Source organism: Phaseolus vulgaris, chromosome 10, assembly GCF_000499845.2.
Source record: "Phaseolus vulgaris cultivar G19833 chromosome 10, P. vulgaris v2.0, whole genome shotgun sequence".
In the NCBI taxonomy this organism is placed as follows: domain Eukaryota; kingdom Viridiplantae; phylum Streptophyta; class Magnoliopsida; order Fabales; family Fabaceae; genus Phaseolus; species Phaseolus vulgaris.
In genome coordinates, this window is record NC_023750.2 from 3,889,659 (window position 1) to 3,912,373 (window position 22,715).

At 35.9% G+C, this 22,715-nt stretch overlaps 3 protein-coding genes and 1 pseudogene across 6 annotated transcripts; 1 reads left to right on the plus strand and 3 right to left on the minus strand.

The window, feature by feature from the left end:
* Positions 1–5,137: 5,137 nt before the first annotated feature.
* On the minus strand, positions 5,138–8,976 carry LOC137819496 (disease resistance protein RUN1-like). Of its 4 annotated transcripts, XM_068623366.1 has the most exons (5): positions 8,368–8,976; positions 7,229–8,270; positions 6,894–7,145; positions 6,058–6,783; positions 5,138–5,639 (listed from the first exon to the last, which is right to left on the minus strand). In XM_068623366.1, the coding sequence occupies exons 1-3, from the start codon at positions 8,871–8,873 to the stop codon at positions 7,113–7,115; spliced, it is 1,581 nt and encodes a 526-aa protein (XP_068479467.1). In that variant the 5' UTR covers positions 8,874–8,976; the 3' UTR covers positions 5,138–5,639; positions 6,058–6,783; positions 6,894–7,112. The 4 variants fall into 4 exon arrangements, with proteins under 4 accessions (XP_068479467.1, XP_068479465.1, XP_068479466.1 ...); XM_068623364.1 differs by having other exon boundaries at positions 6,894–8,270; positions 8,368–8,948; XM_068623365.1 differs by lacking the exon at positions 6,058–6,783 and having other exon boundaries at positions 8,368–8,934.
* LOC137819181 (uncharacterized) lies at positions 5,190–6,297 on the minus strand. Its single transcript, XM_068622954.1, has 2 exons — positions 6,058–6,297; positions 5,190–5,639 (listed from the first exon to the last, which is right to left on the minus strand). Exons 1-2 carry the CDS (start codon positions 6,295–6,297, stop codon positions 5,190–5,192), a joined length of 690 nt encoding a protein of 229 aa, XP_068479055.1.
* Positions 8,977–19,233: 10,257 nt separating the features above from the next.
* LOC137819899 (small nucleolar RNA R71) lies at positions 19,234–19,339 on the minus strand (annotated as a pseudogene).
* A 1,029-nt stretch (positions 19,340–20,368) lies between these two features.
* LOC137819182 (uncharacterized) lies at positions 20,369–21,037 on the plus strand. Its single transcript, XM_068622955.1, has one exon. It carries the CDS (start codon positions 20,369–20,371, stop codon positions 21,035–21,037), a length of 669 nt encoding a protein of 222 aa, XP_068479056.1.
* The last annotated feature ends 1,678 nt before the right edge of the window (positions 21,038–22,715 follow it).

Consider the following 22,715-nt stretch of genomic DNA (forward strand, 5'->3'; position numbering starts at 1 on the left):
ACAAAAAAAATGAAAAAGATTTTATATACCACAAATAGAAACTTGAGGTAACATGCGTGGCCCACTAAAACACTCCACATAGTGTTTTTTAAGCCTTTTCCTTCTCCTTTCTCATCCCCACTTTGCGTTGTCCTCTCTCATCCTCACTCTTTTGTTTTCCTCTCTCATTCGCACTTTGAAACACTCTCTGAAACCTTAATCTATCAATTTTTTTTCACAAGTTTGGCAACTGTGCACATCTCGTATACTAAAGATGTTTTTTTCTAATACTCCATTAAACATCTATTTCATTAATTGGCTTGTACTTTTGATATTTGAAATGGCAATGGCGATGGTATTTCACTATATATAGGGTGTTGTCTTCAACCATTCATTCATTCATTTCATTTTTTTTCTTTTCATTCTCCAAGGACTTGGTTACAGAAGCATTACCACGTAATCTTTGAACACCATGCCTGTTACAAATTTTTCTGTATGGTGTTATTATGTTCCAGTAATTTGTTCTCTATTTTTCGTTTTTTTATTCCCTTTCGCAAGACTCAATGGTGTTTTCACTACAAGAAAAAATGGTTTTAACCGAGGTTTATTTTTACATTATCTAGGGTTAAAACCTTTACTAAGTCATTTACCCAAGATTGCAAATTCCCCACTAAACCATCCCAGGGAACGTGTTCCTCGAGGTTTTTTTTAAACCTCAGGAAAATCCTTTCAGTACCCCTGTTAATTACCATGGGTTAACCTTCGTAAAATACCATGGGTTTCAAAACCTCTGTAAAATACTATGGGTATCAAAATATTTGCATGGGTTTAAAAACCTCTGTAAAATACCATGGTTTCAATAACCACCGTATAATACCATGAGCTTCAAAATTTATGTAAAATGACTTGCCGTTTGAAATATCCTTCAACCCCATTTCCACTATCTCTAACGATCCTTCTAACTTCTCTCTTCCACTGTAGACACATTGCTCTCTGGCACAGACTCAATGGCCGCTGACAACAGTCCTAGCTAGGAATCACAATTCAACCACACGTATGTCTATTATATCTAAGGAGAAGAAATACTAAATAAGTCACTTTCTTATTCTCACTCCAATATTGCTTCTTCCATCACCTTATTACTGCCCCAACTTAGGTCACAAGCCCTGTTACCTAGCTCGACAACAACTGATGTTTATCACTACTTTATATATCCTAAATAATTGGACTATCTGTCAGATGTGGGCTTTGGCTAAAGATTGCAAGAACATATTGTGAAGATAAATTAACTTTATTACTTCTCACTTTCACAGTGAATTAATTATTATATGCATTTTAAATTAAGGCCTTAATTTAAAATATTTCAAAATTATGAAAAATTAAATATTAACAACTATAACTAAAACTAGAACTGCACATAAAAATATATGTACATCAAAAGCTAAAACAAAATAAGTCATGTTTTTTGAAGTATGAGCTCGTAACAAAAGAAACTAGGAATTATATAAACCAACTATCATAAATGATAAGAAATATTCAAATAATGTTGAACTACTTATTATCCAATGTTATTTTACTGAGATTTTAGAATAAACCTTGGAACTTAACGGAAGTGAAAAAAACCTCTGTTAATAAAATCAATTCCCAGGGTTATATTAACCTTCGCTATATAACCTTCATTAAAACCCTTTTTCTTGTAGTGTTTAAACCGTGTTTTCGTTTTTCCTCCGCACCTAATGGTGTAAAACTGCAATACGTTATTAGTGTAATATTTGTCATTTTTGGAGATTTATTTTGATTTTCTCATCTAATTTCTGTTCAGTTTGTAATCCATATTTTAACTCCAATTTTGTATGTTATTCTTTGAGATTTATATTGTTTGCATCTGATATAGTGACTTATTGATCTCAATTTTATCACTTGGTATTCGAGTTTTTTAAGGTCATTTGTTCATCTCATTTTTGTTGAGTTTGTATTCCAATTGTTAACTCCATTTTTTGATCTTATTGTTTGGAGATGTATTTTGGTTGCATCTATTACTCTGATTTGAAGATGAACCTTGCATTTAGCAGCTTGTTGGTCTCGTCTTTCTCTGCATTATGTTTTTTCACCCATTTTCCTTTTTTTAGGCAACTAGTCAGGCTTCCTCGTACACCGATAACCTGTGTCTAATGCCTTCGGGGCTCACCCCGGGCATGTTCGATGCGGTCCAGACAAGAAATCAGTATTCTTTACTAGTGTTTGGCTTAAATGCTAACATCTTTTGTAGACAACGATGTTCCCATCTTAGTGGAGTGTTCGACATATTGTAATGGGACAACTTTGATGTCTTCTGCTGGTTCAAAGCGAACGTCATTCATCCGGGGATCAAGGTTCACAGAGGCGACAATATGCTCCCTCCTTGGAGCAATGGGTTTGAAACTGTTTTCCATTTGTTGGTTCTACCTTTAAGCTAGCCGCATAACGCTCACTTACCACCTTCTAGTCCACATGCACCATGATGATATCTCCAGAGGTCAATGGGAACTTCATGGTCAAATGTGGTGTTGAAACTATGGCTCCCTAATGGTTGAGAGATGGTCTTCCTAACAATATGTTATAGAAGGTATTGACTTGAACTATACTTATCTTGAGATTCTTTCCCTCCCCGTACGTAGTGTAGAGATCGGTGTAACCTCGTGTGTCCACCCATTCTCCATAAAATCCCCTGATTTTGGCATCATACAACTTGATTTATGCCTCTGTTATCCTCATCTTTTTTAATGTTTTCTAGTAGAGTATGTTTTCTATTTTGGAAGGTCCCAGAATAGAGAGATATTCTCGCTCAAGCGAGAATGCTCCAAGACTGTTTCAGAAATCGACGTCTTTCTCGCTCAAGCAAGAATTCCTCGCTCGAGCGCAAATGCATCAGACAGATTGGGCCTTTTTTATGTTTTATCACTTAGCCCATCAGCGTGACACAGGAAGTTACCTAATCCTAGTAAATTAGGTTAAATAGGGGGGCTAGAGGCACAACCCTTGTGTACCAAATTGAGAGGAAAACACCATAGAGTGAATTGTAACCCAATTGAGAGAATGGAAGGTGCTAGAAGTATGCATGGCTAATTCTACCCTTTGGGATTGGGAGTAATCTGCTTGAACTCTTATGTATTGAGGTGATATTTATATTATAATATTCAGTTCTTTATTGATTATTGGTATTATTGTTTTGTTTCTAAATTTTTGTGACAAATTGAGAATCTTAAATCTGACCGGAAAGTATTTTTAGGTTTATGACCTAAAAAATAATACTTAACATATTTGAGTGCTAGGAATAGACTTGAAATGTTAATTTCCATTAACATCTATGCTTGATTCTAAGTTGTTCTTATGCGAGGGATCGATAGTTAGGGAACATTCTTAAGGATTTTATATGCGAGGAATCGATATAAATGACTTTTATACGAGCATGAATTTCAATCAAAGAACTTAGTATTAACATGCTAATCAATAAAATACATGAGAGTGAGAGAGATGAAACCTAATCCCTATTTTTCCAACTTAAAGCAACTAATTCTTTGTCTTTTTTCGTATTGATCATTGCCAACACAATCACTTCAACACTTTTTTTAATTGTTCTGTTTTATATTTAGCGATTATTGTACTCGATAATTCATTGTTCCTTGTGGGATCGATATCCATCCTTAAGGACAATTATTATTTCTAACAACGCAGTGCACTTGCCGTAGAAAGTCAACACTGCCCCCTTGATCTAATTAGAAAAAGGGTGTCTCCTAGGTCAATCCATAATTTCAGACATGTGAATAGATTGATTGAGTTGCGACTCACTGTTCTGGCTTTTGTTCCTAGTCAAACGGGTCGTGGTTGACGGTTCCTCTGGTTTCTCCTTTTGTTGAGTACCTTCAGTCTCACTTGGTTGCTTCTCATTTGAGTTACCTACGACCAACTGCCGCTTCATCTCTTCGTTCTCCCTTTGGAAGATTATCTCGGCCATCTCCCTTTTTAAGGGATAAAAGCAAGACCACCTACTCAGCTTCAGTCATCCTCTCGTTAGTCATGTTTCTTATTGACACCATTTGCTTTTGTGACTTATACTACTCTCTCGGCCCCACAGTAGGCGCCGTTTGTATTTGTAAGGGGCTAAGACTGTACCTGCTAACGAATGGACAACTGATTCCTATCGCTCGGTCACGCTCTCATTCCTTTCCTTCTTCTCACGTTTGGGCTTTGGCTCTTGGCGAGAGTGCACTTGCAAAAGGTTCTCCGACTCTCAAGTGAGTAATCGGTACTTAGGTGCTATTAATGTTGTAATAGTAAAGTATATTTGCTTTGTCTAATGTGCTTATTTATATAAATGTAATGGACTCTATCAATGATAGGTTGTATCTAATGTTTATAATCATAAAAATGAAATTACCTGATTTATGATGTATTCCTTTTTACCTTGGTGTATTTACATTAGTCGGTTGGACGGCATTTGATATCGGGTGTTATAGGATCGTCCAACCTCGACCGATACAGGTTTGATCCATCAAGAAGAGATACAGAAGTGGACCCTAAATATAATATTATGGATACTGAAATGAGTTCAAGATACCAACCATATGATCCATTTATTTTGGCACACAATGTCTGGCAAGTGTACTATGTCCTATATCCAGCATTTTGAGTAAACAAACATGGTTGGTGTATTACAATTAAAACAAAGCCTAAAAGTCGCATTGACTCAAACTACATGAAGGAGAACGTTATAAATGTAAGAAAAAGTAAATGAAATATTTTTAAATAACGAGAAATGAAATCAAACTTTGTTTAATTTAGTCTTAAATAAAGGGATGAAGCTATGGTGCTTCTTATGCTGAAACAAAAACAGAGACTGCATAGCATATAGCAAGGCAAATACATAACAAATTATCGAACCACAGCTGTCTTTATTTCATAATGCAATATTTTTTACGAGAATTTCTGAATGAAATATTATATGCTAAAAGGGAAAAGAATTGACAAAAGTAACAACGAGAAAGCAAATCCAATAAACAGCTCCAGTAAAGCCAAGGAAGCACAATGTGATAAATAAGAAACAGGGTAAAATAAATATGAATCTCGTAACTATGAGCTCTACCCAAAGAAAAACAAGGAAAGGATCAGAAAAAACGAATTGCAATAAGGACACCAGGATTCATTCCATAACTCAAGGGATCCGGCTGTTCTCACATTACAATTTTCTTTATAAATGTAATAAAGGAATTTTTCTTTGGCACAGGCTCCTTTTCTAAGTCATTTGATTCACTACATATTAGATAGACAGCTGTTTTCTTGACTACCAATCCATTACCAAAACTCACAAAAATCTCCACCTTGTCTTCTGATCCTAAATTTGACATTATGCCAGGCCAATCATCATCATTAAAGGAAATTAGTGTGCCATGGTTGTGTATCTGGCATGTGCACTTCGTGTAATTAACAATTAAGACAGTACTAAGTTCAGGTTCAATGATTTCGGAGGTTGATAAATAAACCACACACAAAGCCATTCCCTTCACCACACGATCTTGAGGCACAGTGAAAGAAACAGAATGTCCCTCACCCATATGGGCCAACCAATAAGGATCATTGTCACCTGGGAGATAAGCATCACATAACTCACTGCTTGCAAATACCTGTATCATGTGATAAACAAGGACATCTTTAGTTAAACAAAAATGTTATACATGATTAAAACAGATCTGGTTAATAGTTTTGTTGTGTATATATCACTATCATGTCTTTAGGGTTTTAGAATTCCTTTCTGGTTTTTGTCTCTCTTAGTTTATATTTCTACGATCATTGGGAATAAAGCAATCATGAAGCTAGTAAAGCAAGAAATGGAAATCAATTTGGTAGTACTTAGTATAAGCCTAATCACTTGGTTAGTTGATTATTAAAATAAGATACTTTTACATGATAGTGAAGGGAAGATAGCTAAAAGTTCAGTATTTTAGTTTTTACTCTATACTTGATTAGGATTATTTTCTGTTCTCTCAAATAATACCTAAAATGATGTTGAAGGTAATACAAAAGGGAAAGCTAGAGAAGAACCTTAGGTATGCTATTTCGCACAGTATTGAAGAATTCATTGTATCTTCCAACACCAGTCAGAGAATACCTGAGGTGATGCTTTGAAGGTACTGATTCTATAATATTTTCACCATATTCAACCAGTACGGTTTTTAATTGCTCAGATAGTTGAAACTCGGCGTCACATTGCACCAAAACACTTCGAAGATTTGCGAGGCTGCTAAGCAAGGGTGCAATATCATCCCAACTATTATCTTCCATATGCATGAAGGAATGAATATAAGATAGGGGATTCATTGTTGGTGACATCCGAGACCGAATGATAGACGGAAAAAGATTATGTGACAATACCTCACACCCACTCAAGGATATATATCCAATGCTTTTTGGGCTTACAATTGTAAAAGGCAATTGTTTCATAAATCTATTTTCAGCAATTATAGTTATGAAGGATTTTATTAGCACTATATCTTTTTCCATTAAGGCAATCATCGAACAACCAGATAGAATCAGAGTTTTTAAGCATTTCAGCTTATATATCTCTCTGGGAAGATTGCTTAGACTTGTACAATCCTTCAAATTTAGCAGTATAAGATTGCAGAGACATGCAATAGAAGAGTGTATTTCACGCAATCTTGGACAATCTTTGAGAATGAGCTGTTCAAGACTTGGTAGTCTCGAAAAGTCAGGGGTTTCTATCAAGTGCTTGGAGTGACTAAGATTAAGGACTTTTAGCCACGTCAAAACCTTCAAGAAAAAAGTTTTTGATAAAATATTAGTGAAGAAAATGAAAAAACGAAATAGTTATAATTGGAAACAAATAATAATTTTAAAATAAAATGACAAGTAATAAAAACCTGGGGTTCTTTCCAAACGAATCGAAGAAGACTGTGTTTTAAATCAATCACTGTTGCATCATGCAGATAAAAGTCGTTAGGTAGGTATTCTGAAGAAAACCCTCGCAAACTGATCCATCTCAATTTCGCAGAAAGGTATTCTGAATCTGCAACCAGTTTCTGAAGTCTTGATGAGTCTCTTACACCTACAAGAGGAGAATCACTTCTGGAAGACCATCCCTAAATGAATCTTGTCCCCGGTGATGAAAAGAGCTAAGAGAAACAAATATATTCCACATAAGAAAGCAACCACTTCCAAAAGAAGTTTCAAAACCATAGATTAAGAATGTTCTTACAGTTGCATGCTTCATATCCTCATCAATAATTTCACCAATAATATTTCTTCCCATTTCTCGTAGCAACGGATGCATTCCTAATTTGTTGTTCTTATTAACTCGTATGAGACTACGCTCAATCAAAACTCTTATTCCACTATCAGCGTCTATTCCACAGCCGTTTAGGATCTTCGTAACACAGGCTCTGCCTTTACCAACAAAGGAACAACATAGATCAAGGAATAAATCTTTTTCCATTTGATTGCATAAACCGTCAAAGCTTATTTTCAATATCTGATCAAATTTAATAAACTCGGGAATTTTCTTTAGTTTTAAGAGTACTCTATTCCATTCTTTTTTCGTCCTTTGATATAAATAACTTCCAATGACTTCAAGAGCTAGAGGTAGTCCTCCACAATAAGCAACTACTCTTTCTGCGAGGAAAAGATAATCTTCTTTTGGTTTTGCTTCTCTAAATGCGTGCCAACTAAGAAGCTCAAGGGACTCATCTGTGTTCATTATTAGCTCTACCTGAAAAACAGAATCAGTTCGATATAGCATCGGTAGGTTTTTAGATGCTGTTGTAATGATTATTACACTTCCTCCTCTGAACCAATGACTGCATTTCCATAGTAATGTCGCATGAAACGTAGGCATATCGTCAAGTACAATGAGCACCCTTTTCCCAGAAAGTCTTTCCCGAATCATACGCCTTCCCATCTCAAAGGTACCTATCTCTACCTTTGCTTTTAGGACATCTGAAAGGATTTGTTCTAGTAAACCAAGATTCCCTCTTATTCTGCTAACTTGTCCAATATCTTCAATGAAACTTTTCTCCGTGAATGTACCGTGAATTTGATGGTAGATAGCTGTAGCAAGGGTGGTTTTACCAGATCCTTCCTCTCCACATATAGCTATCCAACAAACTTCCGTGGATTTATTTTTGATAGCTCGAATCAGATCCTCCATGTGCGATTGTAAGCCAACTGGAAATTTAGTGGCAGACAATAGTGGTAAATTAAGAACGGTCTTAACAATTTTGTCCACTAGTTCAGCATCACTCCTTCAAGTTCAATAGCAATTATGGAATAAGTCATGTCATGTATTACCAAAATTAAATGAGAAGCTTAAAAATTATGGTCACTGAGTGAGTGATTTACCTGTAATTGCTCTCATCCCATCCAAAGAAATTTGCAGCTTTGGTGAGTGCGTGGCTCCATTTGGACATGGCATGTTCCAGTTGTTGTCCTGAAAATGTTTGGTGTGCAGTTTCTTTGAAGGCTTTTCCAAAATCACCCTTCTGAAGACGTACATCAGATGGCTCAATTTCGTAATAAACTGGCAGAACATTTCGACAATAAGTTTCTTGCCATCTAATGATTTGTTGAAGCTGTTGAAGACACCAAGCAGATTGAGAATAGGTTTTGGTGAAAACAACAATTGCTACACGAGAGAGATTGAGAATAGGTTGTTCGATGTGAATTGGGTTGAGTGCATTAGGGTGGTGAAGGAAAGTGGTGAAGCCAACAGTAGAGAGGACAGAATCTAGATGAGAGACAAATTTCCTTTGGATGTCTTCTCCATTGAAGTTGATGAGCACATCATACATCGGTGAGATTTTGGATGTTGAAGAGGCCAATTTCATGGAAGGAATTGATGAAGTCATGAACTGTTAGCAGAAGAGAAATCAATGATGCAACACAGTCAAATAATATGCATAGACATAACCGTTAAGGACCCCAAAGATGAATAATACATTTTTTTTAGTCAAATAATATCACAGAACCCCTTTTACTTTAGCCTTTTAAAAAGTTAGACCAACGCACGCCAACTTTGAATCACTGAAAAAATAAATAATATACTAATTCCTATGAAATTTTCTCCAATATATTCCTTTTTTTTTATATTATGCGTCCATTTTTTTAAGTTTTAAAATATAACACAAGCATCTTTGTTTACATTACCCATTCACCTCGTTAACATAAATCATTGTAACAAAATAAAAGAAGTATAAATTAATATAATTTGAAAAAAATTACGACAGGTCATTTTTTATAAACAAGTAAAGGAATTGTGTGTCTCTTTATTAAAATATAAGATTTATTAAAAATATTAGTTAAATGAATGTCTGTTCGAAAATTACAGAACTTATAGTGTCATTTTATTAGAAAAAATGTTTTAATATTAGAGGAAATGTTCGCCTATAACTTGGGAAAAAAATACATGTAATTTTCTCTTTTATTTACAATACAGATTGTAAAAAAATAATGAAAGTGATAAATTTAATATAATTGTATTTATTACACTTTTTACACTATAAAATTGTATCCTTATATCCTTAGTGAAAAATCCATTCTTGATACCACTCTCTTCACCTTAAAAGCCATTTCTCGCATATGAGGAGGGTTTCAAAAGTATTTCATTTTAATCCAAACAACTTAAATTGGGTCTCCAAACATGGAATAGGGTAAGTACTTTCTTGGAAACCTCATACACACTCATGTAAAGTAAGTCAATTAAGTCAACTTTTTTTATGTTGAACTCCTACGTAAAAAAATATGGTAATATTTTCGTAAATATTTCAAACATGTTCATGTTCAGATGTTCTAGGGTCTCGTGTAAATATTCGTATATTTACGTCAGACTCTTAACTGTCTGACATAAAGTTGTTTAAATAAGAACACAATGCATCTTCTTCCTTGCATTTTGAACGCACATGAATCCCTCTTCTTCTCTGGCGAAGGCGACTACAACGCGAGTCTACATGTGGTCCATCACAACCAAACACACATGTTTTTTCCTCTATTTTTTCCTTTGTTTAGTGTGTTACGCAACTTTATCTTGTTGACGGTTTTGATCAAGGTGTAGCAACTGTTTTCTCATCTGCTGAACCTGCAGCAGGTCCAGTTTTCTTAGGACCGAGCCAGGTGCCTGAGAAGTTGCTGTATTGCTTTGTGGTGTAGAGTGTAGAGCGTTAGTGGCTTGCTTGGTGGTCCCTAGAGTGCAGGTAGCAAGTTATGCCTCTATGTAGTAGTAGGTTTTGTTTGTTGGTTTGAACCTGGTTTTGGGATTCTAAGGGCAGGGAAGGCTCCTTACATAGCTTTTTTGGAACTAAGTGGTGTGTCTCTTAATCTGCAAGTGGTGTGTCTCTTAATCTGCATATATTTGTAGGTAGCTTTATTAGGAGTTCTTTGTATACGGGTTAAGACACTCTTAAAGTGTTATTTTTTAATTAATTCATTGCTGATAAAAAAAATGACACGAGTCTGCACTTGTTGTTGGTCATCTCTAATTTCTACTTCCGTCTTTATATCTCATTTGTGGCAGCAGACGTTTCTCTATTGCATTGGAGCATTTGTGGTGAATATTTGTCATTAATGTTAGTTCTTTACATTTTCATTTTACTATTGAAATTGAAACTCTGGTTGTTTTTAGGATCTCAATCATGATAATATATGAATGTTTCCATTAGATTGTTGTTGGCTATCGTTGATATTGAAATTTTTGTTAAATTAAATGTGTTATTTAGTTGTTTAAATTTCAAATCTTGAAATTAATGTTTGTGTAATTTTGAATATTATAAGATGTTTAAAATTGTATTTTACACTTTAGAAATAGTCAAAATTATAAGGACTAATTATAGAAAATTTATAACATGTTTTGTAATTATAAGGAAAAATGTAATTTAGATTGATTGCAAAAGTAAGATATGCATTGTAGTATGTTTGAGTGATATATTTTGTTTTTGTTGTAATCAGCATACACAATAAATAAAAATAGTTCATAAGTTAGATTGTTTCAACTGCTTCAAATGTTATGAGTTACACGAAGGGTGCTACTCTTCCATGAATTGCCCATCAACCACGGTCTTGCCCAGACCAAGCTTAGAGAAGTCCATCTCATGATAAACACCTGAGGCTTGTGCAACAGCGTCCTCAAAGCCCACAGGATAGTACGTAGCGTCGTTGGTGAAGGCCTCTTTCTCTTTAGCCACCTCCTCATTTTTCCGCGTCAGTTCATCTCCTTGAGCCTCTCCACCTCAGCCAAGAGCTTTGCTCTCTCCTCAAATAAGCCTAAGGCCTCCTTGGATTTCTCAGTCAGGAGGGCCTCTGCTTCCTGTTGCCTAGTGTTTTGACTGTTGGAGTTCCTCTTGGAGTTTCGCCGTCTCTTGTTGAAGTTCTCCTTAAAGGTTCTCCACTCATTGATGGAGCTTAGCAGCCTCCTGAGACTTCTTGTCAGCTGATCCTCTCCAATCTTTCAGCTTAGTGACAACCAAACAGCTTGCAACAAGAGCTTGCCTCAGTTGTCTCATGGTCTCTTAAACAACACGGTCCTCCTCGAGGCGTATAAGATTCTCCTTCGCCTTGTTGGGCAGGAGAGCCTTCTCGAGAAAGGAGGGGACGTCCAGGCCTTGGTCCCATATCCCCTCTTCTTGGAAGCTCGTGCCCTTATCTTCTCGCACCACTATCATGTCGCGTGGCGGGGTTGGGCTTGGCGGAGGGGCATGGTTGGAAGGAGCGCACCCATTTGATTCGGAGTGCTCGGTAGGAGCAGCTGTTGTTTTCCTTCTCCTTTTGAAGATTGGCCTAGAGAAGGTCTCCTCGTTGTCCTCAGTAAAGGTTGGAACTATTATAGCAGGAGCTTTAAGTAAGAGATTTTGGGGCGCCTGGGCAGCCGCCCTCATGCTCTTGGCCCTCTCTGCCAGATCCTTCTTGTCAATCCGGGCCAACATGCTATCTACGAAAGAGGGTAAGAGTAAATTAGCAACAATATTAAAGTTAACACCATCAAGAGTAGAGAATGAAAAGTACTGATGTAAGCTTAGCCCCCTCTGCGGAGAACTCTTTGCTTATGAGAGTGGCAGTGTCGAAGACCACCTTTAAGCTTGAGAGGAACTGACAGACCTCCAGGTCACACTGGGGCATGTCTTCCAGGTGTCGAACACCTTGGAAGCGTGACTTTTTGGTCCAATACAGAGGAAACCCATCCAGGAGAGTTTGATCCCTCTTATTGCATCGTACCTTCAAGAATTTGCCTTTAAATCCCTTATAGGATTGTTGGAAAAGCGATAGCAATGCTCTCTCAACCACCCCATTGAAAGAGACCCAGAGTTGGCAGCGTAGGTGTTTGGCCTCAAAGAAATACATAAAGACTTCCACAGATGGTAAAAGGCCAAACTGCGTGCAAAGAATGGAGAAACCCCAAACAAAAGCCCAACTATTTGGATGTATCTAGGCAAGGGAAACATTGATCTCGGTAAGGAGCACTTTCTCAAAGTTGAACAGGGGAAGGCGAAGAAGGATTCTTTTGAATAAGGTGGCATAGAAGTAGCAAAAGGGACCCTCAGGGTCCGATGACTCTTCACAACATATGGGTTCATCTTCTCTACATGGGACTAACCTAAGGGCTATATCGTTTTCTCTGCCAAAATGGAACTTATTTTGGCACTTGTTTTTCCTAAGGGCCACTATTTGGTCACGAGAGGTATATATGGAAACTTCTTCTAATAGGTTCTAGGGTGCCCAGGGGTATAGAGCTTTGTAATCCATTGCAAGAGTATCTAAAAATACAAACACAAGCAAATACAAACACACATTCAGGCAAGGCAAACCACATGCAACGATGCCTTTTAGATTCAAGCAAAGCAATATAACTAGTAGAAATAGTGATAAGCATAAGCAGGAAAGAATAAATTCAGAACAGACCCAAATTAGGCAATATGATCGTAACAAATGTTTCAAACAGATAATGATGCAAATACAGAGTAATGATTTGAACGAAAGGAAGTACCTTGTTTCAGGGAGCGATTAAGGACGAGGAAGTTTCCTAGGTTTGTGAAGGAGACGTAGTGAAAATGAGAAAGGCGTGAAGGGTTTGCAACCAATAGGGAAATGAAACAGTGAATGGTAGGAGGGTTTTGAAATGGCAAGTGACAACACCTTTCCATCGTTGATGAGGATGCCAAGTGTGCGTCTAGGATTAGGTGTGTGGTGGGATGTCACCTCAGAAATGCTTCGTGCGCTGTGCCACACCTGTCCGTTGCGAGACTGACACGTAAACCGCCAGAGCACGCGAATAGTCTCTTTGCTTAGGCAAGCTCAGCTCAAGCCTGGAGGCCTTATGTACTGGACAAAGCGCTCGAGGCTCAGTACTTTGTGGTCAGATCTTGGTGCATGACACAGGCAGGTCAACTCGGTTGTTGGGCCAGTAAAGTGGGCCATGTGATTGGGCCATGTTTAGTTGGTAAACCCGTTGGGGCATAATTTAATATTTTATACAGCCACTAATAAAGGGTATTTTTGAACCTAGGGGTACATGTAGTACATGTGATGCCTAAATCAAGTAAGTGTTTCTTTTAACTTAAGTATGTATGTTCTAGGGCACATAGTAGTTAAGTTGCATACATGACAAAAGATAACGTTGCACCATGAGTAAGGTTTCCACCTAAGAGAAATATTCCCTTGATGTTGGTGCATGAGTTGGTGCCCTGCTAGCAGGTGATTGTTCTGTTATTATTTTATGCACTTCTTAGAGATAAGATTTCCTTCTATTGCAGTACCTTGAGAGGGCGCCCCTAAACAGAATGTTTTCCTAGTGATTACGCTTTTAGTTGAGATTAGATTCTTGTGAGAGAAAAATGTTACAAAAGATAAGCTATAAAAGGAGCTTGAGACCCCAAGTAAAGGTACGTTGTTTCTAAGACTAAAACTGAATACTTCTTAAATTTGAGTAAGCCCTTTACTGACTTGATCGTCGGAGTTTAATCAACAGGTAGGATTCTCTTTATTTCAATGGAGTCGTGTTCCAGTATAACACGACGTAGAACAAATTCCAGAAGAGACAGACCCGAGCTAGAGCTTGTCACCAGAGTCAACCGACGACAAAGTCAACTAGCAAGAACAATAAGCTTCGACGATTTACGTAATCAAATAGAAAAAGATTTATTCCTTGATGTGTTTTGTTTCTTTGATGGTAAAAGCAGAGCCTATGTTACCAAGATCCTAAATGGTTGTGGAGTAGACCCTGATAGTTGAATAAGAGTTTTCATAAAGCGTAACCTCATAAAAGTGAAAGAAAACAAAAAATTTGGAATGCATCATTTACGACGAGAAATGGGAAGAGAAATTATTCGTGAAATTTCAAGAAAGGAATCTGGAAAGAAAAGTCGACTGAGACTGGATGAGGATCTAAAACATGCATTGTCATATAGTACTGTAAGAACATTCTTAATTTATAGTTTTGAAACTTCTTTTGGAAGTGGTTGATTTCTCATGTGCAATACAATTGTTTTTCTTAGCTCTTTTCATCACCGGATAAAAAAGTCATTCAGAGATTGCCCACCGAAAGACATTTCTTTGAACGTAATCCTTTAGAAAGAGACCCATCAGGACTGCTAACACTTTTTGCAGATTTTGAGGACCATTCTAAGAAACGGAAATGGATCAGTTTGCAAGGGTTTCCTTCAGAATACCTACCTAACGACTTTTATGTGCATGATGCAATAGCCATTGATTTATAATACTCTCTTCTTCGATTTGTTAACAGATTTAACCAATTTTGTTATGTTTTCAAAAAATCAATCGATTGAAAGTGTGAATCAATCGATGAAAATGGCTTTGATTGTGAGGTCAACCAATTTCAAGTTTTTCAAATGCTTTCCAAAACTACCAAGTGTAAAACAACCGATTGAAACGACAAATCAACAAGTTGTTTTTTCACTTGCTTTGAAAAACACTTCTTCTTTATAGATCATGATTGATTTAGTTTTGGATCAAGTTAAGAGTGGATTGAAAAATTCTAATCTACCCAAAACCCATGCCCACAAGCAACAACCTAGTCCTCAAGCAAACTTCATAGATTTGGAGACATCAAAGCTTCATGTTCAACAATCTCCCCCTATTTGATGAAGAGAAATCCTTGGTTTTCTTGGGATGTTCTGTTTGAGTTTGACAATATCTGCTAAACACAAAATTTTCAAATACAAGAGGTAATCCCTTCCAGATTTCATCAACACCAAAGAACCATTTTTCACTTAGTGATTTCCATAAGGGAAACAAAATCAGTGTGAAAAGATAGTTAAAGAGAGGTGCAAATCAGAATTTTATGCAACAGAGGTTTATGCAGTAGTTTTAATCAAAGTAAGCAACATATAAACCAAGTTAAAACAAAATTTAAGCACACAATACAAACATACAAACCACAAAAACTTCTCCCCCTATTTTTCTTCACAAATAGACTTAAAGGAGAGATAAAAATAACACTTAAAATAGAGTTTGTAAGTCAAGAATTCCTAACTCATTTCTGAGAAAGAAAAACTTGTCCTTTGACAAAAGTTTAGTAAAAAAAATCTTCCAATTGCCTTTCCGTTGCACTGAACTTCACCTCACAGTCTCCATTACTCACATGATCTCTAATGAAATTGTGTCAGATCTCAATATGTTTTGTCCTAGAGTGCTGAACTTGATTTTTTGTGAGATTGATGGCACTTGTGTTGTCACATAGTAGGGGTACTTTGCTGACTTTTAATCTAAAGTCTTCAAGCTGTTGTTTAATCCACAAAATCTGAGCACAACAGATTCCTACAACAATGTATGTGATGAAAATATATTTATTAACCCACAATAGCATTAATCATAGATTATTGGACTATAATAATAAATAAATCCATTTTTTTAATTAATATTAATATAATTGGGTTTATTTGGGCCTTAACTATTATCTTTGGTAATTTTGTGTTTTTAGGGTAAATGATCTAAAGCATCTACCTTTATGAATGGGCCAAACATGCAAAAGTCCAAGTTGCTTCTTTGAATCAAAACAGAAAACAAATTCTGAGGAGAAGAAAGAGAAAATAAAAGCTACAAGATCCCAGAAACAGAATTGGAAGCAAATCTTCTGCAATAATAAAAAGAATTATGGAAAGTGGAAATTGTTTACAAAATCTAAACTGCAATATTTTCCCAAGATCCTTGGAGCAGAAAAGCCTATAAAAGAACACAAGCATCAAGGAGAAAAGAGAGAGTTTCATAGGGTTTTCTTAGTTTATTTTCTTCTTAGTAATTCTTTTGTTTTGCCTCCGCATGGAAGGCTAAACCTTTTTGGTTGATTCCTTTGTAATTTCCCATTGAGTTATGAGGTTTTGTTCAATAAAAGTTTCGATTTTTAATTCTCTATAGCAGTTGTTTTTATTGTCTAATCTCCTGGAAAACTAGATTTTGTGAGAGGTTGTACTTGAACGCATGATTGAGAGTCTTCCTTGTCTTAAACTTTGGTTTCTTAGTTAGTTCACATCGTTCTAATTAATTTCATGGGCGCATGATTCAAGAGAGAGGAGGTAAGCATTCCCATGGAGTATACGCATGGAACAAAGTGAGTATTGATTAAACCAGTAGACGCATGTTTTACTGGTGAGTTTCAGTTGAATTAGATTGGCGCATGTTCAATCTGGTTTAACTCTGTTGGAGGATTGAGAAAAGATTAATCTTTAGAGAACCTGTGAAGAATTCAATGGTGGAAGAACTTAGGGATCAATTTCTTTTTATTTTCTATTTCAATCTCTTTTATATTTTCTGCATAACTATCTTAACCCCCTTTTTATTATTATTGTTATTACTAACTTTTCATTACTTGTAGATAGATTTTGAATTCGGTTAACTGAATCACTATTGGATTCGTTGGGAGACGACTTGGGGTCATCTGACCACAATTATACTATCATCTCTCTAGTGTTAGACAAGTCTACGCTAGATTCATATTAATTTGACAGCAAAACGGCAGCTATCAGTATGTTACTTAAGTAGTGAAGAGTGTTACGCAGGCTTGCTTCTTGCTATGCCAAGAGATAAGGCTGGAGCCAAGACAAGTTCCACTTGTGCTTTTCCTATCTAGTTTGCATCCTGCAAAATTCGAATCAGAGTATCCAACTAAATGTACAGGAGAATGAGAGGGATACCATAACTGATAAGTGCCAATGTGTAGTTTTTATGATTGAGAAAATTGAACACTTTGGAACTTAATTGTTGCTTAATGTAAGAAAATTACCCTAATCTGAGAATTATTGAATCTGATTATATATTTTTTGAACCAAGAAACAAATGAAGAAATTTAATCTCAATTTTTGTGTAAATTGCAGATGAATATGAAGCATTGAAAGAATTATTCAAGCTGGCTTTGAAAGAAAAAAAAAAGTAAAAACTTAATTGGATCACAAGAAGATTTAGCTCAAGCTAGAGGATTTAGCTCAAGCTAAAACTATCCAGAATTGATTAAAGGTGCAGTAGAATTCTAGCCCAGGCTAGAATTGCTAGCTCAAGCTAAAACTGTCCAGAGCTGATTAAAGGTGCAGTACTGATCTAGCTCAGGCTAGAATCGCTAGCTCAAGCTAAAAATGCACCGAAAGATCTAGCTCAAGCTAAAACGGGCTAGCTTGAGCTAAAATTGATTATATAAATTCTGAAACATAACTCAAAACGAGCGGTGGAAAACAGATTAGGTTTTTTAGAAAGAGACTAGTGAGAGAAAGAGAAGAAACCTCTGTTCTTAGGAAAAGAACTTGCTCAAATAAGCCCTTCTTATGCAATCCAGATCAAGAATGAAGATTGGAGGAGCTGTCATGAGTGGCTAAGTTCTTTCTAACTTGGGATTGAATGTAATTTATCTTGATCAAATGTATTCTTGGTGATATATATATAAAATTCTCTTTTCTACTTGTTCTTGGTATTTTCGTTTTATGCTTATTGCTTGATTCTGTCTGATCAATAAAGTCTTGATTTTGATCCTTAAATTTAACTGGAAAGTACCTTTAAGGATCTGAAATAAACGAAAATACTTGATAACTTGTAATGCTAGGAATAGATTCCAGGTTATTGATTGCATTATAATTCTGTTCCTAAAGCTGGATGATTTGTTAAATATCTGAGGAATCAGTGTTTGAGAAATTATCTTATGAATTTCATCTGTGAGGAATCAAGATGAATGACTTTAAATTAAGCATCAAGAATAAATAGTTTTGAGTATTATATATTGTATTATTCAAAATACAGATGATTGAGATAAACGCAATTCAATCCCAAGTATCTTTCTCTATATTTGATAAGTTGGTTTTGTTACATCCAGAATCAAACCCTAAATCTTTGAGTTCTTGTGAAATCTTTAATTTGGTTATGAACAAAGTCTCAAAATTATTTTCTATACTTAATGAGTTTTAAAACAGAACATCTTAATTAGAATTGTTCCCTGTGGGTTCGACATTCGTACTTTAAAGAGTACTATATTACAGTTGATTCGGTACACTTGCCGAGAAAGATCAACAAGTTTTGGCGCCGTTGCCGGGGAACAATTTCTTTTAAGAATTTCTGAAGTATAACTCATTGAGTATTGTGAATATTCTGTTTTCTTTGTGAATATACATTGGTTTATATCTTATTCTTTTATCCTGTGCTAATCCTTGCTTAAGTTGTCTTAGATACATGTTATTGAGAGGACAGGTTCCTGAAGATCAATTGGAATTTGATCCAGAAATTGAGAAGACAGCTAGAAAAAATCAGACAAGAAGAGAAAAGAAAAGAAGAAGCAAGGACAAGCAAAAGGAGAATCTTCCAACACTCTCAACTCACACAATCAAACAGAGTTCCAAATGGCTGAAAATAGACAAAATCCACGTAGAAGGACATTGGGAGACTATGCTATGCAACAAGGACCAAGGCATTTCTCCAGCATAGCCATACCTCCTGCCACCAAATCATTAGAAATGAAGCCAGCTTTTCTTAGCTTAATCAGCACTCATCAATTCACTGGAATGGATCATGAAGACCCTTATACTCATCTATCCACATTCTATGAGTTGGTTGGGACCATGGGCTTCGAGGAAAATGATATTGAATCTGTTTATCTGCGTCTATTTCCTTTCTCACTTGCAGGCAAAGCAAAAGAATGGTTAAAGTCGCATCCAAACCAGAGTCTAAGTAGCTGGAATGATGTAGAAGAGAAATTCCTACACAGATTCTTCCCACTCTCTCGGTATATCAAGGCTAAGTTTGATATCTCTATATTCGGGCAAGGGCCAGAAGAACCTTTTTGTGAAGCTTGGGAACGCTTTAAAGTGATGTTAAGAAGATGTCCTAATCATGGCTTTGGGGATATTGCTCAGTTGAACATATTCCACAATGGTTTGAGGCCTGATACTAAAATGATCTTGGATGCTGCAGCAGAACAATGATGAGTGTTGATGCAGAACAAGCTACAAGAATCATTGATGCCTTAGCCTCAACAGATTACCAAGCTCAACATGATAGATATTCAGTGCAAAAGAAAGGGGTGCTGGATCTTAGTACTTTAGATGCAATTTTAGCACAAAACAAGATTTTGACTCAGCAAATTGAGGCATTAACCAAGCAAATGTCAAAACTGCCTCAACAATTACATGCAGTAAATTCTCCTTCAATTCAGAATCAAGCTTTGAAGTGTGATTTTTGTGGGGGAGATCATCTCAATGGCCAATGCTCTTACCAAAATCCATCAGAGGAAGAGGTTCACTATATGAATAATCAAGGAAGGCAAGGTGGCTTTGCATATAATTATCCAAATAACATGACTCAAGGATGGAGGAACAATCCAAATCAAGGATTTGGGTGGAAGCAAGAGGCTGGATCATCCAACAGACAAGCTCCAATTCCTTATCAACAGTAACCACATTATCCTTCCATTCATGAGAGAACATAAAAATTGGAAGATACTTTTGAGAAGTTCATGCAAGCCTCTCTATTCAATCAAAAAAATACTGAAGCATCAATAAGGAATTTAGAAACACAGGTGGGGCAGTTGGCTAAACAGTTAGCTGATAATCAAGGAAGTCAATTTTCAGCCAATACACAAACCAATCCCAAGGAGCATTGCAATTCTATCACTACCAGAAGTGGGATAGTTATAGGAAAAGGAATTGGGAAAAACTTAGTTGTTGGGGAGGAGGTTTTAAAAGATAAAGAGAGTGAAAAAGAATAGATTGAGTGTGAGGGAGAAGAAAGAAGAAATAAGGAAGATGTTGTAGATATTGATGAGAAAATAGAAAAAAATGAAAAACAAGAGAGGAGTGTTCCTATAAAAGATGTACCTTATCCACATGCTCCTACAAAGAAATGCAAAGAAAGGCAATTTGCAAGATTTATGAATATTCTCAAAAGATTGCAAATTAACATTCCTTTTACTGAAGTTTTAAAGCAGATGCCTACATATGCTAAATTCATGAAGGAATTATTGACAAAGAAAAGAAAGTTCAATGACCAGGAAATAGTTGAATTGGAAGCTGGATGCAGTGCTATAATCCAAAAATCATTACCACAGAAATCCAGAGATCCTGGGAGTTTCACTTTGCCAGTTACCATAGGAAATCTAACTGTTAGAAAGGCATTATTGGATCTTGGAGCTAGTATTAATTTGATGCCTTTATCAATGCTGAAGAAAATTGGAGATGTAGAAGTGAAACCAGCAAGAATGACTTTGCAGTTGGCTGATAGATCAATCAAATATCCACATGGAATAGTTGAAGATTTATTGGTAAAGGTAGATAAATTTCTATTCCCAGTAGATTTTGTTGTAATGGATATTGAAGAAGATGTTGAAGTACCTTTGATATTGGGAAGACCATTCATGAAAACTGCCAAAGTTATAATTGATGTAAACAAAGGAAAATTGAAGGTTTGTGTTCTAGATGACAAAGTAAGCTTTAATGTTTTTGAAGCAAAGAAATATTCAAATGATCATAAAGAGTGTTTCAGAGTGGATATGAATGTTGTTGAACCTTCAATGATGTTAATCAGGCGTCAAGCTATATGACGTTAAACGAGCGCTTGCTGGGAGGCAACCCAGTGTTTTGTTCTGAAATGTGTCTTTAATTTTTGTTTTGAAATGTGTCTTTAATTTTTGTTTTGATTTAGTAGTATGTTTTAATATTTGATGTCTTTAAAACCAGTTTGATATGTGAAATGGTCATGTAGGTTTGAAATGTTAGGTGAAATGAATGGATGGAAGAAGGCTTAGAAAGGTTTGAAACTTTTGGCAAAGACAAAATGAAAATTTTCAAGAAAATTTCATTGCAGGGTAATTTTAGCTTAAGCTAGAACTTTTAGCCTAAGCTAGTTATGCAGAAAAAGAAGAAAAAAATTTGTTATGCAGCTTTCGCTTAAGCTAAAATGAGCTAGCTTGAGCTAGAAAACTCTGTTGCTCTCTGCCAAATTTTAGCTTAAGCTAAAAAGAGCTAGCTTGAGCTAGAAAACTTTGTTGCTCTCTGCCAAACTTTAGCTTAAGCTAAAACGAGCTAGCTTGAGCTAGAGCAAATTTGTTGCTCTCTGCCCAATTTTAGCCTGAGCTAAGAAGCTCTAGCCTAAGCTAGTGAGATTTCTAAAAAAAAAAAAAAAAAACTGCAGCATTTTATAAAAATCACATTTTGAAAACCCTGCAACCTAACTCAATTTCAGAAGCACCCTCTGTTCTAAAAAAATCCCAAAGCTTCCAACTACATAATCATTCTCAAACAAACATTTCATCTACATTGCCATTATCAAGGTAAGTAATTACTCATCTCCATAATCATTTTCATTGTCATTTCCATTTCACAGTCCAGACATGCGTGTTTCTATTTCCATTTCACAGTTTCGTTTTTTAAATTGAAAGATTCAATCTTTTTGAAATTTCAATGTCTTGATGTAAAATAGGATTGTGGAATGGGATAATCAAAGTTAAGTACGGTTTCCATGGATTAAATACCAAAACAAAAATTACTCATTCAATGTCATTCTACATCATGCATACCAAGTGTTTGTTAAAATGTCAATCAAATAGAACACTTTGGTTTGAGAAATGTTTATTCTTACATATGCAGAAAAATGAGTCACACCAAATCCACAACTGGTATTAAATAATCCGTCGTTGACACGCACTGAATTTCATGATTAGCTATCTTGGCCTAGGGACATGCACAGTTTTTCAGGGGAGGCAAGAGAATTTGGAGTTGGGACTAGAGTTGAAGGTACACCAGAAATGGCAGCTGGACCATCTGGAGCAGCAGAAGATGAAGATCCAAACCAAGTTCAGAATGATGATGTTGGCACGGAGCGGAACAAAGTCATAAAAGGAGATTGATACTTCTCATGCACAATGAACAGAAAACTGGTTTTATCTTTTTGTTTAACTTTACTTTCAGTTTAATTTAGTAAGTTGACTTTAGTAGTTTGGTTTCATAATTCTTACTTTAGATTTTGTTGATGACAAGCTTAAGTTAGTATAATGGTTGATGTTTGCATATTTTGTGAAGTGAAATCTTGTATATAGATAGATGATGGTATAATTTTTTTGGAAAAAGAAATCAAACCATAGTTCTAAATTAGAACAACCAAATGGATTGATCAGGGACTTAATTTGAAAAAGAATTTGTGGTTGGAACCATCACTCAAATTGAGAAAGGATATTAATGTGTAAAAGTTGGAACAAGGTAAATAGTTGAAAGCAATGACTG